Raw genomic sequence first — 19,196 nt, 5'->3', positions numbered from 1 at the left:
TGTATAACAGCTAGGAGACAAAACTCCTTGGACTTCAACCCAAGGCCTTTAGAATTATTTTGGATTTGGAGTTGGGGAAAAGACTCAGTGGTAAAATAGTTGTTCAGCATGTATGAATCCCTGAATTCTATCCCCAGTACCATAAAAATTGAGACCTGAAAGACTAGGAAAAACTCTGAAAGAGGAAAACCTAAGCAGCACATGACAAATCCAAATGAAATGTGTGATGAGCATCTCTATTGTTGGAAGACTTTGAGGATCAAGTGCAGCCAGATACAGCCAGCAATCCCTCCTGAGCACCTACAAAGGACTAGTGATGGTTGCATAATTCAACTGACTTCACTTAAGAAACGGAATACAGGGGGAGACTGGGAGGGACGGGGGCAACATTTGGATGAAAGGGGGGAGGGGAAGAGAAACTTCACACAGCCCAGTGTGGTGGAATATGCACTCAGAAGGCAGAGACAGGTGGATCTCTAGTTTGAGGTTAGTCTAGTCTACAGAGTGAGTTCCAGGATAGCCAGAATAACTTAGAAAAATCCTGTCTTGAAAAAACAAACAAACAAACAAACAAAAAGGAAGAGAAAAAAAGAGGAAGGAAGGAAGGAAGGAAGGAAGGAAGGAAGGAAGGAAGGAAAGGAAAAGGAAAAGGGAAAGGGAAAGGGAAAGGGAAAGGGAAAAAGGGAAAGGGAAAAAGGGAAAAAGGGAAAGGGAAAGGGAAAGGGAAAGGGAAAGGGAAAGGGAAAGGGAAAGGGAAAGGGAAAGGGAAAGGGAAAGGGAAAGGGAAAGGGAAAGGGAAAGGGAAAGGGAAAGGGAAAGGGAAAGGGAAAGGGAAAGGGAAAGGGAAAGGGAAAGGGAAAGGGAAAGGGAAAGGGAAAGGGAAAGGGAAAGGGAAAGGGAAAGGGAAAGGGAAAGGGAAAGGGAAAGGAAGGGAAGGGAAGGGAAGGGAAGGGAAGGGAAGGGAAGGGAAGGGAAGGGAAGGGAAGGGAAGGGAAGAAAAAGCTATACACATGTGCAAATTAGTGTATGAAGCCTCTGCAAGCAACAGGGTCACAACTGAGTTTTCAGCCCCTTTGCTAATATGAAATGCACTTCTTTATAATGTGGGAGTACAGAAAACACAAACTTTCAATTGCTTGCTAAAGTGATCTGAATTCTTAGCAAGACATGGAACGAGCATGAACTCTGGGCTGACAATGAGGAGGATGAACAGCCACTGGCCACCTCAGACAGACTGAGAAGATGAGACCAGAACTGCGGAGACATTTCCCTGCATACCAACTGGCAATTATAAATTTACTGAATTTCTTTTTTCAGATAATAAAACAGCATCAGTTTGGGTTTACAAATTTCATGATTTAACAGGTGCTTAACACACTGAAAAGTTTTGTTTTGTTTTGTTTTTTAATAAAAAGCACTGCAATGGTGATTGTATTTCTGTAGACTGATGTCTATATTTCTCATTATTGGATAAATTTCTGAAACTATTATAAAGTCACAACTTACAAAGTTGGTGCAGAGCCATTGTCTGTGAGGATGAGTCTAGGATGCTGCTGAATTGTGATGGGAGAGCTGGAACCTGACCCTGAGCTTGCTGATGACACACTAGGTGGGCGCATCTCAGACAGATAGTCGGGAGCAGAATCCACTTGGAGTGGGAGCTGGTGAATGTGGATGTCATCAGTGACCGGGGTGTCCATGATACCACAAGTAAGGATGTGTGAGAGGCTGCAGTCATCACAAGCACATCTGATCAAGAATTAAGGACAGTTACCAAGAAAGCCAACTCTGAAGGTTGGGTTCAAACCTCTGCTTGTATTAGTGCAGGGTGAAGGCCAGTAGCACCCAGGCAGCCCAGCTCACCTTCGCCTGTAGTTGCAGTTGGGGCAGTCAGGCATGCTCAACCGAGATGACAACATGTGCCTCCTGGTATCTGTGAAGTTGTTCTCTCCAGTAACCACTTTCTTATTAGTCAACTAGAGGAAATTTACCAAACAATGGCTTAAATTTACAAGATACTTTCCCCATTTTAACTATAACAGTAACCATTTACAAACGCAGAGGCCCACTTTTTGCAGAAGGACAAAACAAAAACAAGGGAGTAGCCCTGGAATCTACAGGGCAGGGAACCCACTTGGTGTTCAGGTCTTGGCCAGATACACACCTCGTGCATTTTTGCAGATAACCAGAAGGTAGGTCTGCTCTGGGTGCTCAGCACTTGCTAGACACTTCTCTACTGGAGAAGATTGGACCTGACAGCTATATAGGAAGTAACATCTAAACTCAACTGACAAGTAGGCATCTGGATTCCAAAGGGAGAAGGGTGTACCAAAACCCAACTGAGCCTATTGGCACACTCAGGCAAAGGGGCCTCCGACTCATCCCATTGGTGGGCGGGAGCTCAATTTCAATCTGATGCAATTGGCTAACTGGCACCAACAAAAAGTTCAGGGAAAATGGGTCCTTGTACCAGTTCTCACAATTCCTACCAAGATTATTCTCTTCAATATACATAAATGAAAGACCACGTATGGCAAGTATATGCAATCAGTTTATCTGAAAGTTAAAATCACTATGTTTAATGACTTTTATACTGGCAGGAGATGCCAATGGTCTTCATTGGTATCCTGTAACAGAGAGTATGCCTAGATACTAAGGTGACACTTGTTCTGTACAGTCATTTACATGTCTCTCCTGTCAATCTCACCTGTTCTTCAATTAATCTCCTTTGTTTAAAAATCTCCCAATCTTCTGTTAACATGCGCTGTTTGGTTTTCATTGTCATCTAGAAAGGAAATATAAAAACACATAGAAACAAACAAACAAACAAACAAACCAACCAAAAACCTTCGTAGTAACTACACAGAACACTCATGGGCTAGAGAGATGGCTCAGTAATTAAGAGCACTTGCTGCTCTTCCAGAGGTCCTGAGTTCAATTCCCAGCAACCACATGATGGCTCACAACCATCTGGAATGGGAGCCGATGCCCTCTTTTGGTGTGTCTGAAGAGAGCTACAGTGTACTCATATACATAAAATAAATCTTTAAAAGAAAAAAAAAAGAACACTCTCAAGGAAGATTCTTTTAAATGATAAAATCAAAACAGGAGTGCAATACAAAACAATGAACTATATACAAAACAATGAGCTATCACATTTCAGCCTTCAGCCTGACACTTTATCTTAATCTCCTCATGTGGAAAACCTCAAGAGCTCCAGAACTTGGAGATCAGTGTACATTCTGTACAGAAGGAAGTAAATGCTTGATCTCTTGATAGGCCACAACCTGTTTCAGAACTCCTGAAGCTGGTCTGTTCCACCCATGTGCAAGACCTTCCTAGTCCTGAGAACATTAGCTCTGAGAACACTGGCCCTATTACCCTTCAGCTATATAATGTCAATAATAACAACATCATAAAATAAATTAAAATTAAAAACATGAAGTACAAAACAATGCAGTTTGAGAAGAAAACCTGAAACAGACTATTGAAGGAATCTCAAATGTCTGCCAACTCTTATGGCACATTTCCCATCCCAAGAACTAAGGCATGTACAGGCCAACATATACTCCTTTCAAATTCCTGAGAGCAGAGATCTGCAGCAACTTCTCAGTTAGAACTGAGGGACTGTGGGGGTGCAAAGCAGACACCAGCTGCTATTATTATGGGCACTGTTGCAAACAACTTTACTATGCCCTCTTCAGAAATTTTTCAGTATTCCACATGCTTGTCTGATGTATAGAGTGCCTACAACACACTAGATCCCTTCTACTACTGTCCAGTAGTGTGAAAGGCAAACCCAGATTATTATAGGTGGTAACCCTTTACAAGTGACAGGAGCCATTCTATGTGGTCTTAGCTTCAGCACACATGGCTACAGCATGCCTTTCCTATGACATATTGTACGCTCAAGGATCTCTTGAGTTTAGAGTCCCTTTGTAGTTTGAAACCTTAGCTGACTTGAATGGGCACAGAAGCAAGCTCTCCTATTTTTGCTACTAATTCAGTTGTACTTTGTATACATCTAGCTCCTCTTCCCCTTCCATGTATTATTCACTATGATGACAAGAGTTAGCCAGGTACAGGCTAGTGCTATAGTTTAGTTCTCTCTCTCTCTCTCTCTCTCTCTCTCTCTCTCTCTCTCTCTCTCTCTCTCTCTCTCTCTTTTTTAAATAATGTATTATTTTATGTGTATCAGTGTACTGCTAGCATGTATGTCTGTGTACCACAGGCATGCTTGGTGCCCACAAACGCCAGAAGAGTGTGTTAGATTGCCTGAAACTGGAGTTATAAATGGCTATAAGTTGTCATGTAGATAATGGGAATTTAACCTGGGTTCTCTGAAAAAGCAGCCAATGCTGTCAACTGCTGAGACATCTCTCCAGCCACCTACAATCATAAAGAGGGAGAGTGTTCACAAGTTCTTGACTGTCCGCATAAGGTCCATGTGCTGAGTAACACTGGAAGGTGAAGGAACCTTATAAGAGGTGGCTTCCAGTAGAAGTTAGGTCACTGGGGCATAACCAGGAAATGTAATATTAGAACTCAAACTCTTTCTCTCTGCTTTCTGGAGCCCTAAGGACTTTCTCTATCATGGCCTCCAGCCGTGTGCTGTGCCACGACCAAAGCACAGTAAAAGTCAAGGGAATCATACCTAGACTGCAGCCTCTTCCCTTTCAGCTGGATATTTAAGCCACAGGCTATTAACACTAGCACTCAGGAGGCAAAGGAAGAGGATCACAAGTTTACATCTAGCATGGAAAAGTGGGACTAGTCCAGTGTTACCATGAGGGCCAAAGTTATTAACAGAGAGAGTTTTCACAAGTTCTAAACTAGAAACCCTCTTTCCAACAACTTAGCAGTAGACAAAGAGAATAAAGAACTCAACCAGTATCTAAATGGCATAATGATCCCGAGATTTATGTGGGACTAGCTTATATCTCAACCCCAAACATATGCTCCTATCTGTTTACAAACTGTCTTGCACATACAACACTGGGCTGCCACTTCTCCTTTATTACTCTTCATATTAGTATCTCTAAAACAGAACAACCTTTGAAACCTAAAGCCGTTCTTGCTTCATCAGAAGCTCTAGAAAGGAAAAGGGGCTGGATCAGTGGCAGACATACCATCTTAACAACATGTCCGGTGCCCCCTGAGATAGAGTGGCCACTTGGTATACCCATTTCAGGTCCATCTTCAGAAGGTATATCCCACTTGTCCTGCTATCCTCTGCCCTTATAAGCTACCTGGATGTATGTCTGTCTGTCTGTTCTCTACTGGACTGTTCTGGATGAAGAGAGAATGGGCACTGAATAATAGTATGATTGATAAATGGCTGCTGGATCTGAAAGGCCTGGAAACTTTCTAAGGTCCTCTATCAGAACACAGAGACAGTGGGTACAACCTTTTTGAGGACCTAATTGTTGCTGCCACACAATAATAGTCAGATTAGAGGTCTGTGATGTTGTTTAATTTTCACCAGGGCATACCAAGGCAGGGAGCTCTGCAACTCAGACTGTAGCTAGCAACTTAGCACATAGGCCCCAGAGTGCAGGCTGGGCTTCAAGGGCAGCATTTACCTGCTCATCCACATAGGCATCGATCCTCTTCTGACACTCCAGCCACTCCTCAGCAACTTTGCGCAACTCTTCCTCAGAACGCTGGTACCTCTGCAGCAAGGTGCTGTACATGTCTTCAGTGCAGGTGTCGTGTGTGGTGGTTCCTAGCCTAGGAGGGAGAAGGCCTATCACAAAGGAAGAGCCCAAAAGTTCCTGGCCAAACAGAAGAATCTTGGCTGCCTGTTGCTATTGTCTAACTTTATCACCTCCTGTCACAAAACATACCACAGCAAGTCTTAAAGATTATGTACACACTCTGAACAGAACCACATATAAAGGAGATGTTCAAATAAATAACAGCACCTGCTGAAAGAAACTAGCAGGAATCCTAAAAATACTAAGGTTACAACATATGGCGCTGTATACACATTTCTTATTAATATACACTGACCCAGAGAAAACAAAATGTTTAATGACAAATACAAAACATATAAATCATACAATTATACACATATGTTTTGAAGTGGAAATACATTCATGCTTTAAAAAGGTATGACCGGGGGGCTGGAGAGATAGCTCAGTGGTTAAGAGCATTGACTGTTCCAGAGGTCCTGAGTTCAATTCCTAGCAACCATATGGTGGCTCACAACCATCTGTAATAAGACCCAATGCTCTTTTCTGGTGTGTCTGAAGACAGCTACAGTGTACTCATACACATAAAATTAATTAATTGTTATGACCAAAGCATGTTTAAAAATATGTTGTGCATAAATACCTAAAAATATATGTAAGAAACACAAAGTTACTTACACTGCCTGCCACCTCATGATTCTATCTATAACAACCTAGTGATTTAATAATGAAAAGAAATAACAACATTGCATACACTAGCAAGATTGTGCTGATAGGACCCTGATATAGCAGTCTCTAGTGAGACTACTCCGGGGCCTAGCAAACACAGAAGTGGATGCTCACAGTCAGCTATTGGATGGATCACAGGGCCCCAAATGGAGGAGCTAGAGAAAATACCCAAGGAGCTAAAGGGATCTGCAGCCCTATAGGTGGAACAACATTATGAACTAACCAGTACCCTGGAGCTCTTGACTCTAGCTGCATATGTATCAAAAGATGGCCTAGTCGGCCATCACTGGAAAGAGAGGCCCATTGGACATGCAAACTTTATATGCCCCAGTACAGGGGAACGCCAGGGTCAGAAAGTGGGAGTGGGTGGGTAGGGGGGCAGGGGGGGAGGGTATGGGGGACTTTTGGGATAGCATTGGAAATGTAAATGAGGAAAATACCTAATTAAAAAAAAACTCCATCCAAAAAAAAAGAAATAACAAAATCATTTTTAGTCAAAACAATTTCACAGGTAAGAATGAACAGAAATAGTTGCCAAAGTCTTTTCCTTTCACTTTGTCAGGGTGGGTCATTTGTGATCACTGTACAAACAGGGAATTCCTAGACAATCTACTGGTTGCAAGGCTACCTGGCACAGGTGTCCACCTAAGCTCTGTGCCAATGCCTGATATCACCTTAGGTCCCATACTGTATGTTGCAGCCCTGAAAGAAGGTTTTCTGCTGATTCCTACTGCTGCCAGCCTTGTCCTTTTTTGAACTGATTCTATTCTTCAATATAAATCCCAATTACCATGTGTGATGGTCTGAATGAGAACTGTCCCCCATAATCTGGTACATCTGAACACTTGGTCTCTGTTGGTGGTGCTGCTTGGGGAAGTTTAGGAAGCACAGTTTGACTGGAGAAATTTGAGATTGGAAGCCTCATTCCACTTGCAATTTGTTCTCTCTGCTTTGTGATCATGGCTAAGGCATGAGCTCTCAGCTTCCTGTTTCTACTGCCATGCTTTCCCACCAATATGGACTCCTGTCTCTGGACTGGTAAGCCCAGATAAACACTCCCCTCTCTCTGTAAGTTGCCTTAGTTATAGTGGTTTCTTTTTTTCGTAGCAACAGAAAAGTAACTAAGACACCGTGAACTTCCATCCTGCCTTTCTTCAAGTGTTCTTCCTTCTCAAGTTACAAATACAGACCATCTGAACAAAGGAGAGTGAAATGACAGGGACCCTGAAGATTGCTTGGTGGTGGGATAAGGTGGCCACAACATTCTCACAGCACTTCTACAGGAATCGTAAAAATACTAAGGCTACAACAAATGGAGCTGTATACACATTTCTTATAGTAAGGACAAACAGCCGGATTCTTTAACTAGTAACTTGCCAGGATAATGGGTCAAGGCAGCAGGTGAGCTCAGAGACAAGACTCTCAAAGGACAAGGGGAAAGGAGAATTTCTGTTTGAAAACATGAAAATATTTTGTAATTATTAATTGCAAATACTGTGAAGATAATTAATGTTACTGAATCATAACTTAAAATGGTAAATTACATGTTTTAACAAAAAATTTTAAATCAAGTCAAATGGCATTGAATTGAGTGTAAAATGCATTATATAGTATGTAAATATCCCAATAAAGTGGCCAATAAACAAGTGGTTTTCTTATGTTTTGTCTTTATTATGGTTTGGCTCTGAAAATGTCTCCCAAGGGTTCCTGTGTTGAAGCCTTAGTTCCCAGAACAGCATTTCAGAGGCAGGGCTTTGGGTGTGCAGCAGGAGGGGGAGCTCTGACCTCAGAGCCTTCCGGGCTACGTATCAGGAACTGGTGGAAACCTGCTGCACTTTATTCCTTAATCCTTTCTCTTCAGGGCAGTTACAACAAGGTGAACATCTTTCCTCTGCCAAGTACTTCAGTGATGGACTACATTTTCTGAAATGGGGAGCCTCCTTACAAGTTCCTATCTGCAGCGTTTAGTCGGTGTTAGAAAGCTAACAATAGGAAAATACGTTTCTGTGAATAAGGATGACCTTTAGGCAGATTGTTTATTTATTTATTTGTATGTGTGTGCAAAGCCACAAGGCGGGTAGAGGAGAAGACCTACTGTCTTGTTCTATCACTTTGATCTCTTTGTCTCACTGAACCTGGACTTCAACAGTTCAGTCACACTAACTGTCTGGCAGACTCTAAATTTACACACCGTCCCAGTACTGGAGGTTCTAAGTACATACAGCCATGGCTTACTTTTATGGAGGTGCAAAGGTCTCAAACTTGGGTCCTCATGCTTGTACAGCAAGACCTCTTGGACAGTGACACCCTCCTATCCCCAGTTACTGAACATTTTTAAAATGGGTCTTACCATAAAAATTCTGACTGTCCTGAAATTCCCTCTCTATGCAGATCAGATTGCCCTCTAAAATAATATTAACAAAAACAATAAAAAAAAGACAAACTAAATAAACCTGTGCTGGTCATCGGCTGTTTGTCATCTCATAACCTATTAAACTATATGTATGCACTGCACAGTTCATATCTCTATTTTACTTTATTAACTTTTTGCCCACCTTCTTTTGTAGACAGGATCTTTCTATATAGCCCTGGCTGTCCTTGAATTCACAGAGATCTAGCTACTTGTGCCTTCCAAATACTGAGATTAGAGTTATAACCCACCATGCCCAGCTGACCTTGTATTTTTTTGTAAGTTAATGAGCCTACAACAACTATGTATCTCAGTAGTAATTTATGGCAAAACTTTTTATGAGTTGCCAAATGTAGATCTGTACACTAAAAAGTCAAGTATAAACTATTCTTGGATTTGAAAAGTAAATCTGTGGTGAGACACAAAGGAACAGCATTTTCTGGACCGACTAGAACTCTTTAGAAGGCATACTGCTTTCCCTCTTTCCTATACCTCATTTCCTACTCTTGAGAGTAATAGGGAGTGAACACTCTAAACTAGGATACTGTTACCTCTTTGGAATCTGACTGTAACTCCTAATGAGAATGATATTCTGAACGTGGGAGCAGAAAAGAAATCATTTCTGTCTAGAGATCAAATGGATGACTGATAACCCAAAACTTGCTAAGAAAAAAAACTAAGGGCAGGTACAGAGACTTACTCTAGCCCCACAGGAGACTTGGGTGAATGTGATCCGCACAACGTGGACAAGAATACTTTCATGTTAACCCTGGCTTCCTTTCCTGTCACAAGGGTCAGAGTCAGAAATTTCCATTGTGGGGCTGGTGAAATGGCTCAGCAGGTAAAAAGCACTGACTGTTCTTCCAAAGGTCCTGAGTTCAAATCCCAGCAACCACATGGTGGCTTACAACCACCTGTAATGAGATCTGATGCTCTCTTCTGGTGTCTAAAGACAGCTACAGTGTACTTACATATAATAAATAAATAAATTTTTGGGCCAGAGCGAGCAGAGGTCTAAAATCCAACTCCCAACAACCACATGAAGGCTCACAACCATCTGTACAGCTACAGTGTACTCATATACATTAAAATAAATAAATCTTTTAAAAGGAAAAAGGAAAAGAAAAAGAAAAAGAAAAATTTCCCATTTTACCTCCAAGAGTGTACTGGATGCTTTTGATTTTTGAAATTGTGTGTGTGCCTGCGAGAGTGGTTAGTGGATATACATGTGCACAAATGTTATCATAGCTTGCATGCAGAAACCAGAGAACAATGTCCAGGAAGAAGTCTCGCCTTCCATCATGTGGGACCTGGAGATCAAGTTCAAACCCAGGTTATCAGGCTTGACAGCAAGTGCCTTTACCTCCTGAAACATCTTGACCATCCTGCATCAAATGCTTTTAAGTAGTGGGCATAGAAAGAATGGCTGTGAAGCAAAATGAGGCTGAGCAAAACTGGTAAAAACCTGCAAAACGTACACTAATTCTACACAGTACTTTGTCCTGACTTCCTTGTGTTGTTCCCTCTGACCAACTACTTCTGAATTGGTTCTTTCTCTTGGAGTGAAGTGTAGTGGGCAAAATAAAAGTAGCTGCTGTTAGTATGTACCTACATTGTGACAATGTAATATGTAGTAAAACAGAGGTGGAACAAAATCAAGTAGAGATGATTTGATTTTTGAAATTGTGTGTGTGTGTGTGTGTGTGTGTGTGTGTGTGCCCCTGCGCAAGTGGTTAGTGGATAAGCTAATGGTGATAAGCTGAGTAAGCTAATCACCATTCAACTCTATTGAGTACTTCATCTACTGATAAAGGAGAGGCTAGCTGCAGGACAAACATATGCTCATACTTCACACTCCATTTAGCATAGTTCACCCCCAAAAGAGGCCCATTCAAGAGTTCTGTACTTATGTGCTCGTCTTGGTAACAGTAGAGACTCTCACCAGCTCTCCTGTTGAGAAGTGACATAGGCAGTACAGTATACTAGGATAAACCAAGAAAAGGCATACCTAATTCCAGGGGAGTCTAAGGCACTCTGAGACCCATGTTCTTCCTCCTCCTCTACCTCCTACAACCTAAGAAACCTACCAGGATCCATGACTGAACCAAGACCTGTCAAGGTAAAGCAATGTGTGCCAAAGCCTTTATTCATTTATGAGATATTATGGTGTTATGTTTTATATGGTATTATGGTTTGCTATTTAAAATTTCAATTGGGAGCTGAAAAAAAAATGGCTCAGCAGTAAACAGCATTGGCTGTTCTTTTAGAAGACCTATTTTGGTTCCATCACAAACATGGTGGCTTAGAACCGCCTGTAAATCCATTTGCAGGGGATCCAATGCCCTCTTCTTGACTCTCTAATCATTGTGGCACACGAGACACAGACATGCATGTAAGCAAAACATTCATATACATATAATAAATTATAAATAAAAGTTTAGTTGTATTGTATCTCAGGGTCTGAGCTTTCTGTCCACTGTCTTTTTCCCCTATGCCCTGTGATTTTTCCTATAAGGACTTCCATGTGGTAGTGACCTATATAGCCACATGCGCGTACACAAGATTACAGCAATAGAGAATCCAAGTCAAGACAAAATACCTGATCTGAGACACCAGTGCTGGCAAGTTGCTCTGGAGAAGTGGCTCTGAAAAGACCAGATTTTCAAATAGATGTTTGTTATGCAGTTCCCATGTCACCTGGAACTTTTTCAAATGTTCATTTTCCTAGTTTAAAAAAACAACAGCAACAAAAAAGACAACAGAAGATGTAGTGAGTGGATGAAACTGAAACTTTCCAAAATGATCCCCCCTCACCAACGTACTGCCACCGTCTACACAGGCCTACAACATCCTGCTTCTGATGAGTCACTGCTCCCTGCTGGGGTCAAAACACATCAAACCAGATCACTAACATGAGCAATATGGGTCACTACCTCACTGCCTTCTAAGTAACTCGTACCCACCCCAACCCTAGACATGGGTGGCAGGTGCGTTCAGAGATTTAAAAATGACAGAAGAAAAAACAAAACACATGACTGGAGATATGTCTCATCTAGTCAAGGTGCCTCATGGTAACCTGATGAACTAATTATGATTTCTGGAACCCACATGACAAGAACCAGCTTGTACACCTTGTCTTCTTGACTTCCAGAGATGCACACACAAATATATAAAACATTTTTAAAAAGAAAAACGTATGAGTCAGGACAATACTCTTCTTGCCTGTCTTTGTGAAAGCTCATTCTGATAGCTGCAGATATATTCTCCACTGGGGACACTCAGACAACACAAGGGCTTTTATTTTCCTAAGACACAGGAGCAAGCTGCTCAGGTGCTATAGACAGCAGACTGCAAGCCTGCAGCAGTGCCACACTGGTGCTGCATCAGTGCTCTGACTCCTCTGGTGCACACCACTTCTTTGTCCTTTCAGGGCACATATTACAGAGCTCAGGACTCCATTCCTTTTTTTCTAATTTACTAGTTTTCTTTTCAGTCTTTTATTGTTTGCCTATTAAACTTTTTGTCTCCTTTCTCTTTGCTTTTACACTACCAAGGATGTAACAATAGGCCTTGAACATGTTGTGTAAGCCCATTACACTCACTGATCTACATACCCAGATCCTTTTTTGTTTAAGGTAAACAAAAAAGTTTCTCTATGTAGATACATTGGCCACTAACTGAAGATCCTCCCGCCTCTGGATACTAAATGCTGGATTTAAAGGTAGGGTGTGGGGGAGGGGGAGAGGGGCAGGGAGAAAGGAGACTGGGAAAGATTATGTGTTTCTGAGTTTATTTTCCCACAAACTGAGATGACCCTTTGCCATCATCATCTTAACCTTGACTATGAATTTAAACACATTTTATTTCTTTAGACATAGAAAACACAGTTACTTTGTAGGCTGAAAATTCACTATCTTCAGTGTTCAGTTGTTGTCTCTGTTTGCTCTCAGCTGTGTTTTCTTCAACCTTTATTTTGTGACTTTAAAACAAACAAACAATCTAATTAACTAGGGCTGAAGAGATGGCTCAGCAGTAATGAGCACTGGCTGCTCATCCAGAGGACCAGAGTTTGAATTTTAGCACCCACATGGCAGCTCACAACAATCTGTAACTCTACTTACAGGGGTTTAGTGCCTTTCTCCTGGACTGGCCTGTGTGGAATCAGACATGAAGATGGTACACAGACATACACACAACAAAACAACCACACACATTAAAAAAACAAAAACAAAAAACAAAAAACAAACCTTCAAAACATAAAAAAAATTAAATTTCAAAACAAAACAATGAAACTGGTAAGTGTCTCATTTGAGAGGGGGATGTAACCTGTGCACAGCTTGGACCACTGCAAGGTTCTTTAATGTATCACAAAAATCCAGGGTCATGATAAACAATTCCTGTTCTCCTTCCAGTGCTTGGATTGAAGTCACTTATGGGCCCTGCACTTCAAGTGGACTCCACCCTGGACTAGACTGAGACTTAAATTCCATATCAGGACCAGAAGGAATCCTTGGGACCAATATTGATTTGAGTACACATGTTCTCAGGGTTCTAATTTTCAACTAAGTTTTGAACACTAGGTCTTTTCCCCCTTTATGCCTTCTCAGCAAAGACTTTTTTTTTAATTTAAAGATTTATTTGTTTTATTTATATGATTATATTGTAGCTGTTTTCATGCACACCAGAAGAGGGCCTTGGATCCCACTACAGATGGTTGTGAGCCACCTTGTGGGTTGCTGGGATTTGAACTCGGGACCTCTGAAAGAGCAGCCAGTGCTTTTAACCGCTGAGCCATCTCTCCAGCCCCTCAGCAAAGACTTTTATTTTCTTTTATATTTCCTAAATTTACTTGTTCCCTTGAAGAACAAATACAACAGAATATGTAACCTATGCCATGCATAATCAAAAGTAATACTCCTATATCTGCATTTTGTTCAAGTTTTAACGGGGTTCACACCACAAGAAAATATTTCTATATTGTAAGTTAATAATTATTTAACTCCTGAACATATATCCAGAGAACTATATACCCTACCATAAAGATCTGTACTCGAGAGCTAAAGAGATGGCTCAGCAGTTAAGCGAGAGCACTGACTGCTCTTCCAAAGGTCCTGAGTTCAATTCCCAACAATGATATAGTGGTTCACAACCATCTGTCATGGGATCCAGTGACCTCTTCTGGTGTGTCTGAAGACAGCTAGCGAGTGAGTGATATATATACTCACATATATAAAATAATAAATAAATAAATAAATCCTAAGGGGGGGGGAGATGTTTGCACTCCCATGTTTAACTCACTAACTACTTAATTCACTATAGCAAAAAATTAGAATCAACCTAGTTGTCCACCAACAGATGAATGGGCAATGAAAATTAAACACACACACACACACACACACACACACACGATCATATAGTATTTAGCTCTGGGAAAAACTAACTATTTGTAGGAAAATGGATGGACTTAGAATACATATTAAGTAAGTTCAGGAACTCTCAGAAATAAAGAAGCTACTTGTTTTCTCCCATATGCAGACTCTAGCCAAGACTATATGCACATATGTAAATAACTGTGCATGTGGGCATAGCACAACATGACAGAAAGCAAGCAAGAAAGGCTATTAGGGATGAGACAGTACTGAATACAGGTCAGTAATGAGCACCAGCTGTAAAACATTTTTTTTTTAAATTTTAACTTTGACGTGGATTTTTCAGTTTGAGTAGTGGGTTAAATGTAGAAAAATCTATTGATAGTGAGTGAAAGTGTAAAATTAAAATGTACGGCTATACAACTTCTATTTTGAATGGCTACTCTAACTATATAGAAGCATACTGAGATGCATAGACTTTAGAATTGGTTAATTTTGATATGTGATTTTTTTAAAATTTCCCAACTGTATATATGTATGTATAAACATTTGTAAATAAATAATACTGTTAAGCATAGCTTATTTAAAACTTTATTTTGAGGGGTTAGTGATGGAACCCAGGGTTCTGAACATAGTAGGCTATCATTCTACCATTGAGCTCAAGTAGAACTCTGCTAATTTTGTAAAATGGAGTCATGTGAGGATGGATAGACACCAACAGCACTTTCTGGAGTGTGCATTTTTAACAACCTAGACTGGTACTCTCCAGAGAGATGGAGCACATATCAAAATTAACACATATTAACACAAATTAACACATCAAAAAATCACATATCAAAATTAACCAATTCTAAAGTCTATGCATCTCAGTATGCTTCTATATAGTTAGAGTAGCCATTCAAAATAGAAGTTGTATAGCCGTACATTTTAATTTTACAGCTCTAAAACTAAGTCTAGAATTGGCCAAGTCCCAAGTTGAGGTGGAGGTGGGCTAAACTGTACAAGATTTACAAAGAGGTGCATAGGTCAACTGCAAGTACCAGGGCCCTCACACCCAGCTTGCCTTAGTCACTTCAGCCAATTTTCACTAACCGCATGTCTCACACTCCTCTTATTGGAAGTAATTACCTGGCACGGTGGCAGAATGAGGAAGGAAAATTGGACAGTGTAGGGCTGTTGCAATTTCTTGCCAAATGGTGTTATGTGAACTTTTCTGGAGTTAACATTAGACCATAAACATCAGAATCAGATAAATAAGCAATGGTTTCTACATTGTTCCCAAAACATAGCTACCACTAAGAAAGCAACAAAACCCACCGACTTAAGTATCAAGTATCACTTAATAATCAGATAACATAATGATGAAGACTTGCAGGTCGTGAGGGTGGGGTTGGGGACCACATTTGACAGGATAGGAGAGGCAACATAAGGAGTTTATACTGATGTGCCTGAGGAACCTGGTCTGCTTCCAACTGCAACGACTGTATTTCCACACAATGCCTCTGTCCACCCAGGAAGAGAGTGGTCAGAAATTCACTTGTGTCCCCACTAGAACTGTGAGAACAGTGTAAAGACAGGGTTTCTCAACTGTGCTGCTAGTACACACGTGAAGAAGTCTAAGCAAGAGGCCTTTGGCTATGCCTTTCATCAACTGCAGCACCTGTCACTGGCAGTACACCAACATAAACCCAGAACACCAACACCTTCACAGACTCCCCTCAATGTATCACTGCTCTCACCTCCATAGCCTAGTGTCTAACTTCCTAGTGCTCAGGTCTTCCTAAACAGATTTTCATCCTATGGCTCCTGGACATTAATTCTCTAAATGCTTCTCTCTGCCAGCAAATTCCATTAAACTAACAATCCTACTACACCTTGTGTGCAAAGGACTCTGTGATCGTACAAGGAGGGCTTAACCATATGATCAGTCCCCTGGCTGCATATTATCTCCCTACCAAATGCTTTTGTTCTTATGTTCACCTCAGCAGCCAGGAAAGAAGTGGATATGGTCTCTCACCAGAGTGCCAAGAAAGGTACTGATGGATCGTGCTGCCTGGCAAAGGGCACCATACTCCTCCAGGAGTAGGGAGACAAAGTGGTGTGCCTGTGGTGGGCCCTGCAAGCCAGACGGAGCCTTGGCCTTTGCTGCAGCAGAGAGCTGCCGGAGCAGACGGACCTTCATTTCTAGCACATATTCCCGGGCTTGTTGCTCCAACCGCTGGTAGAGTTGATAGGGGTCCCGCTCACAGAGCCTGTAGAGACACAGAAAGAATCACCACTTAGCCATGATTTGTCCACACATGTCAGTTTTCCTGTCAGTGTCACTGACAATCCACTGTCTTTCTTGTGGCAACCTATGGGAGTCACAGAGAAGGAACTTGTGCACCTAAAGCATTTGATGCCAGGTAACTCATAGACATTGACATGACCCCAAATGCTTCCTAGGACTGCATTGTTTATGCAACCTGTACTCCATACCTACAGTCCATGAAAAAAGATCTTAGTCCATCTCTAAGGAAGGTATTATAACTCACAAATAAGAGTAAAAAGTGCCTGAGAATTGACCCCAGGTGCTAATCCAATGAGTGAATTAGAAAGTGACAAGCCCCAATCCCAGCAGAGATGATATCTGGCTGAAGGGCTGGGGCCAAGTTTACCTTCCTTCTTTCTAGAAACTCATGTGTATCATACAAACGAGCCTGTGTCATTTTCATAATTAGAAAAAGTGTTAAGATACAGGTTATCCCATTTTTAAATTATCAACAAAGTGATGAAATGCATAAAATACAATGAAATGCTTAAAAGCACGGGAAATATATCCCTGCAGCCATCCATGATTGTAATTAATGTCCAAATTTTGAGAAACTATAAGTTACCACCCAGAGAAAGAAAACTTTCTTCCTCAGCCTCCTGATGCTGCATTATAGGTTCATGCATGGAGATGATCCAGTTTTTAAAACTTGCTCTATAGTACGGTATTGTTATGATTAAAGCTGCCACTTCTTTAAAATGTACACTTCTGAGATGCCTGTAGATCAGAAGTTCTCAACCTGTGGGTGGAGACCCTTTTGGGAGGGGAGGAGTTAAGTGATCCTTTCCCGTGGAGTCACCTAAGACCATCACCGAACACGGATATTTACATTATGATTCATGTAGCAAAATCAGTTATGAAGTAGTAATAGATTATGGTTGGGGAATCACTATGACATGAAGAATTGTATTAAAGGGTCACAGCATTAGAAAGGCTGAGAACCACCATTCTAGATGGAAGCATAAAGCCACTGAAGCAATAACTAAAACATATACTGGAATGTGTCACTATGAAAAAACAGCTGAGCTAAGTGGCTGTTACAAACCAGGTGTAGAATATACTAAACTATGAATTTTATATCAATAGATTCTTACATCTTTTGGCTACCACATTAAATCTTAAGAAAAGAGGATAGTTGTTACCTCTTCGATTAAAGAAAGAGAGAGAACGAGAGAGAGGAGGGAGGGAAGGAGGAAGGAGAGAAGAAGGGAGGGAGGGAAAAAGACAGAGAGAGAGAGAGAGAGAGAGAGAGAGAGAGAGAGAGAAAATTAGCACAGTGTTATGGGTCACTTTCACTCCCAGTACTCAAGATGGGAAAAATCACTATGAGTTGGATGCAAGCCTGGCTTACATAGCAAGTTCCACCCTAGCCAGAGTTATATGGTGAAATCTCAAAAATAAACAAAACAAACAAACAAACATATTTATTATTTTTAATGTGTGTATGTATGTGTACCTGAATTTATGTATACCATATACATGCCTGAGCCTATAGAGACCAAAAAAGGACATTGTATCCCCCTGGAAATGTGAATTACAGGCATTTACGAGCTGCCATAACTGGACTAGGTTCTGAAAAACAAATCTAAGCCCTCTACAACAGCAGCAAGCAGTCTCAACTGTTAAGTTATCTCTCCATCCCCTCTTGTTCCCTTTCTAAAGTTAAACATCACTAAAAGAAAAGTTGTAAATGATAGAGAGTCAAGGTAAAATTTGCAAAGTCGTATAGAAAGTATGTATCTATATAAAATCTGCAAAATAGTATGTAAAGTCTTATATAAATGTGCAAGGTAATAAATATGTAAAGCCAAGTCTACAATGTGCTTAGAGAAAATAAATGGGTAGGGTTGTTAACGTGGCTGCTACATTTAAAAAAGATGTATTAATTTTTATAACATTAAAATTTAGTGGGTTCCCCCTCCCCCATTATTAAAGATCAAACTCAGGGCTTTATACATACTACCCAAGAGCTCAACCACTGAGCTATCCCTAGCCTTTGGTTTCAGGAGACAGGGTCTTACTATGTGGCTTATGTGCCGTGAATGTGCTGTAAAGCACAGATTAACCTCCTGTCTTAATTTTTCCGTGCTGGGATTACAGGTATATATCACTAAGTCTGGCAACAATTTTAAGCAGAATGTGTTCTATACGTTTAAGGACAGTAACATAAAATTCAAATGAGCATGGGACAACTGAACTTACAAGAACACTAGAGAGCTGAGAAGGCTCAGTGAGGAAGATCACTTGCTTTGCAAGCACGAGGACCTGAATTCAAACTCCTAGTCCCCTTGTAAAAGGCCTGACCCTGACAACCCTGAGCATGTCTGTCATCCAGCCTTGGAAGGTGAAAATAAGTGTTTTCTGAAAACTCACTGGCATCCAGCCTAGCTGAAAAAGAGTGGACATCCAAAGCGTGATGGCCAACCAGTACATGTTGTAAAACTATTTAATCTTGACCTGGGCTTTCTACCCTGCCTTAAGACCATTTAGTTTTCAGATAAAAACCATATATAACCTTTATACTTATAATAAGTCTTAAACAGTATAAAGGTTCAGCAGCTGCCTACCCTCTATGCTGTTAGAATCTGTTGTCAAAATTACTTAATTTTGACTGCAGGTTTTTAATCCCATCTTAAACCATTTAGATTTTGGATTAAAAATATGTAAGTTTTATACTGGTAATA

General features: G+C 40.9%; 1 protein-coding gene across 6 annotated transcripts in view; it reads right to left on the bottom strand.

Annotated features, from left to right (window-relative positions):
• Positions 1–19,196, bottom strand: part of Fam193a (family with sequence similarity 193 member A) — a 124,973-nt gene that overhangs the window by 49,708 nt on the left and 56,069 nt on the right. For 3 of the 6 annotated variants that reach the window (XM_085836619.1, XM_085836620.1, XM_085836621.1), the window contains 7 exons: positions 16,219–16,453; positions 11,432–11,556; positions 7,800–7,871; positions 5,583–5,730; positions 2,708–2,785; positions 1,864–1,976; positions 1,507–1,749 (listed from right to left, as the gene is read on the bottom strand). In XM_085836619.1, coding sequence (XP_085692745.1) covers positions 1,507–1,749; positions 1,864–1,976; positions 2,708–2,785; positions 5,583–5,730; positions 7,800–7,871; positions 11,432–11,556; positions 16,219–16,453 — 1,014 coding nt within the window. The remainder of the gene's footprint in view (positions 1–1,506; positions 1,750–1,863; positions 1,977–2,707; positions 2,786–5,582; positions 5,731–7,799; positions 7,872–11,431; positions 11,557–16,218; positions 16,454–19,196) is intronic. The other 3 variants (XM_021162177.2, XM_021162179.3, XM_085836622.1) reach the window with 2 other exon arrangements.

Source organism: Mus caroli, unplaced genomic scaffold (assembly GCF_978045245.1).
Source record: "Mus caroli unplaced genomic scaffold, Mus_caroli_1 scaffold_4, whole genome shotgun sequence".
Lineage (NCBI taxonomy): Eukaryota > Metazoa > Chordata > Mammalia > Rodentia > Muridae > Mus > Mus caroli.
The sequence above is the reverse complement of the archived record's forward strand: the minus strand, read 5'-3'. Positions and strand labels throughout refer to the sequence as shown.